General features: G+C 61.3%; 1 protein-coding gene across 1 annotated transcript; it reads right to left on the bottom strand.

Annotated features, from left to right (window-relative positions):
- Positions 1–72: 72 nt before the first annotated feature.
- CHLNCDRAFT_137322 (hypothetical protein) lies at positions 73–3,328 on the bottom strand (the record flags this gene model as incomplete). The annotated part of the gene is made up of 8 exons (XM_005844989.1): positions 73–315; positions 452–531; positions 671–752; positions 910–972; positions 2,456–2,559; positions 2,743–2,935; positions 3,110–3,166; positions 3,323–3,328. 8 exons carry the CDS (start codon positions 3,326–3,328, stop codon positions 73–75), a joined length of 828 nt encoding a protein of 275 aa, XP_005845051.1.
- Positions 3,329–3,548: the final 220 nt, after the last annotated feature.

Raw genomic sequence — 3,548 nt, 5'->3', positions numbered from 1 at the left:
AAGGGGGAGGAGGGGGCGCATGGAAGTTGGGGGTTCGACGGGAGGAGGCGGGCTGCCAGGGCAGCGTGGAGCTCAGGCGGTGGGGGAGGAAAGGATGCCGGCAGAAATCGGGGTGAAGCCGGCGCCTGCAGCGGAGGCCAGCATGCCGGGCAGGGTGCGGCCCAGCACGCCGCCCAGGGCAGTGGTGGGAGGCTGGGTGAGCGTCACCCAGGTGTCCAGCCAGGGCCTGTACATGTTGTGGCGCTTGGAGAAGGACTGGGTGATGCGGATGTGCAGGCCGGGCTGCTCGATGCTGATCTTGTGGTTCATGCGAGCCTGCAGAAGCAGAGGGCAGAAGGGCAGGCATGAGAGGCCGACAACAGGGCCAGGTCGGTGCCTAAAAAGAGCTGTGCAGCAGCAGCAGCAACTCGCGTGGTCAGGCGAGCAGGCACCCCGCCAGTGCAGTACCCACCAGGGGGGCCCTGTAGCGCAGGCTCCCGTCCTTGAGCTTCCTCCAGCTCCCGGGGCGCACCACCTTGCCGTTGACGCGGACTGCGAGGCAGGAGGCCGAGAGAACACAGCAGCATCAGCCCAGCAGCCAGCCGACTAGGCAGAGACACAGCTGCGACTGGCTGCAGCCTGCCCGTCTCTGCCTGCTGCCAGGCTGCTTGCTGCCAGCCACCGAGCTTACCCTGCAGCCCGCCATTCTCAAAGAGGGTCACACCGATGCGATCCTTCCATTCAAACACCATGCGCCGCATCACAGTGCCCTTCTGCAGCAGGAAAGCAACAGAAGGCAGCCAGGCAGGGCTGCTGGTCAGCAGGAGGGAAGAAAAGGAACCCTCGCATTCAAGCGCTGTTGCTGTGACGCCAGCCGTTAGTTAGGTGCCAGCCGCTTCTGCAAGGCACACATGCCCTGGGAGCGCTCACCACTCTGGGGCTTGGGTTGCGGATGAGCATAGCGTGGAAGGACCAGTTGGGGGAGGAAAGAATCTGCAGCGGCAGCGGCAGCAGCAGGAACCGGTAGGTGAGGGGCGAAGCAGGCATCCAGCGGCAGCCCCAGCGCACTGCTAGTGCTGCTGGCCGTGGCCAGCGTGCAGCTGAGCACTTTGAATGCCAGCAGCGCACGCAGGTGCAGAAGGCGAAGCTGGCATTCAGTTTGGAGCCTGGGGGCGAGGTGGTGTAGGGGTTAGGGTTTTTAGGATGGCTGGGCCGCCCAGCCGCAGGCTGGCGACGCACGGCGGCGGCGGCGGCGGTTTTTAGGGTCCTCCCGCAGTTTTTAAGCTGTCTGGGGAGTTGGGGATGCTTGGATTTAGCTGGCAGGCAGTTCTTGGGGGGTCTCGGAAAGACAGGAAGGATAGGAAAACTCGGATGCTGCCCCCCTCCCCTCCCTCGGAAAGACAAGAAGGATAGGAAAACTCGGATGCTGGGGGCTGCCCCCCCCCCCCCCTCCCCCCTCTTCTCCCTCTTCCTACATCAGAGAAAAGCCTTCCTCTTGGAAATCTCTCCAAGGTACGCGACGCCAGCTGGTAACGCCGATCTGCACGTCATGCTTAGCGCTAGCGCCCACCCAAACAAGCGGGCCACCAGAGTCGCCACCGCAGATGCCAGAGAACGGCTGTTGGACTCCTGCAGGTAGGCAGAGAGCAAGGCGAGCAATTGATTGATGATACTCTGGTGTTACAGTCACCCCGCTATGATAGGCCGCGTGAGCAGACCTTGGGCAGGGGGCACACATGATCAAGGGGCATCAAGAGAGGGGGTGGACCATGGAGCACCCTCTCCATGGCTCCGACCACCCTCCCCCCATCTGAGCGTCCCAGGGTCACCCCACCCTGGCCCCGCTCCCCGTCCTGCCGGACACGCAACCCCCACAACGTGGTGGGGGACGTGGGGATCCTTAGCAGCTTAGGCCTGCCAGGCCGACGGGTGCCGATGCTGGTGCGGGCTCCCGGCGGCAGGCAGCGCCGCCGCCGGGCACTCAAATGGCATGGGGCACATGGGCCCCCATGCCCGCACATCTCCCAGGCACATGAAAATACCAGAAGGCTGCACATGTAAGGGTGCATGCATTGCAGGCAGGAGTGCAAAGTGGCCTGCCGCGGCGGTCGGCTGTGCCATTACGTAATACGTAAAAGTATACTCAGTCAGCCGCCGCTACCGTGCCGGGCTTGGCGTTCCCATGCCAACATGCCGGCGTGCCATCGCGCAATTGATGAATGACCGCGTGTGCCCTGGAGCACTGGACATGTCACCACAAACTGACAGTGGCAGCGGTAGCACTCACGCTTGATGCAAATCATAGAAATAGTGTAATAATTGCGATGGTCATCCTCAATGCGACACTTGGCCAACGGCAGCAGGTTTACTTCCAGCTGCATCATAGATAAAGCAGAACAGCGCACGCGACTCGACTCGATGTGTTGGAAAGGCACGAAGGAAAAGCACACACACAGCAGCGCTGTCCATGCCTCACCATCTGCAGCCTGTTGCTGTCCACGAAAGCTGGGTCCTCAGACAGAAAACCCCACCCAAGGACCGTTAGCAGGGTCCAGTCTGGCACAGGGTTGTTGGGCTTGGCTGCAGACAGGAAGGTACGCACAACCAGTTAGCTAAACGCAGTAAGCTAAACGCAAAAGATCTAGATGGCATGCATGCACGCCACGGCGAGGCTGCTTTAGGTGACCACCTGCCCGTGCCCCTGCACACACCAGCACTGCCAATAATACCGGTGCCAGTGCTCGCATACCCTGCAACGCTTACGTGTATATCGCATCAGCTTGACGGGGGGGATGGTACTGGGCTGGTTGAGCAACAGCACCGCCACGTCGTTATCCCAGTGCTCCGAGCTGGAGGCGTCTGTGTTGTACTGGGGATGCACCAGAGTCTTGATGACATGCCGCTCCTCATACGCCGAGGCAGGGTCGCTGCGCACGGCATAGCCCCCAATGCGAACCTGCACAGCAAATGGATACTTACTTTAAGGCCAGGCGACAATAAAGGCCAGCCAGGTGGCAATTGCTGGGAAAAAAGGTCAGACAGCAAGATGGGAAGGCAAGGGCAGCATCAGGGTCGGCATGCAGGCACCACAGCATTAGGATTGACATTGAGGTCGGGTCTCAATACGCACCTTGGGCAGGAAGTCCTCGGGAGGAGAGCGCTCCCCAGTGGTGTCGTTGACGAGGCACTGCACGCACAGAGATAGGCATTTACCGCATGCACGTGGGAACAAGAGAGACCCGGGGTTGACCAGGCTGCCAGTCACCTGAGCAATGGCAGGCAGAGACTGCAGTATGCGCATGCAGGCCGGCCGGGGCACAAGTGGGGTGTTGGCATGGGGCACATACATGAGCGGCCGTCAGGACCACGTTTGGGGCGATCAGGGATGCTGCAGGCAGCCCAAACAGATGGCATAGCTGACGCTGTTGGTTAGAAGCAGGATTTCGCAAGTTTGTTCTGCCTCATGCGGGCCGCCACGCTTGCCTGTGCAGAACTGAGGAGCGTTGGGGGTGTTGGAGTGCAGGCTCACGATGTAGCGAAACCTGGCCGCAAGCAAAAGCGGGCGGGCA

Source organism: Chlorella variabilis (assembly GCF_000147415.1).
Source record: "Chlorella variabilis unplaced genomic scaffold CHLNCscaffold_19, whole genome shotgun sequence".
Classification (NCBI taxonomy): domain Eukaryota; kingdom Viridiplantae; phylum Chlorophyta; class Trebouxiophyceae; order Chlorellales; family Chlorellaceae; genus Chlorella; species Chlorella variabilis.
Note: the sequence above shows the minus strand (reverse complement) of the source record. Positions and strands in the feature narration are given on the sequence as shown.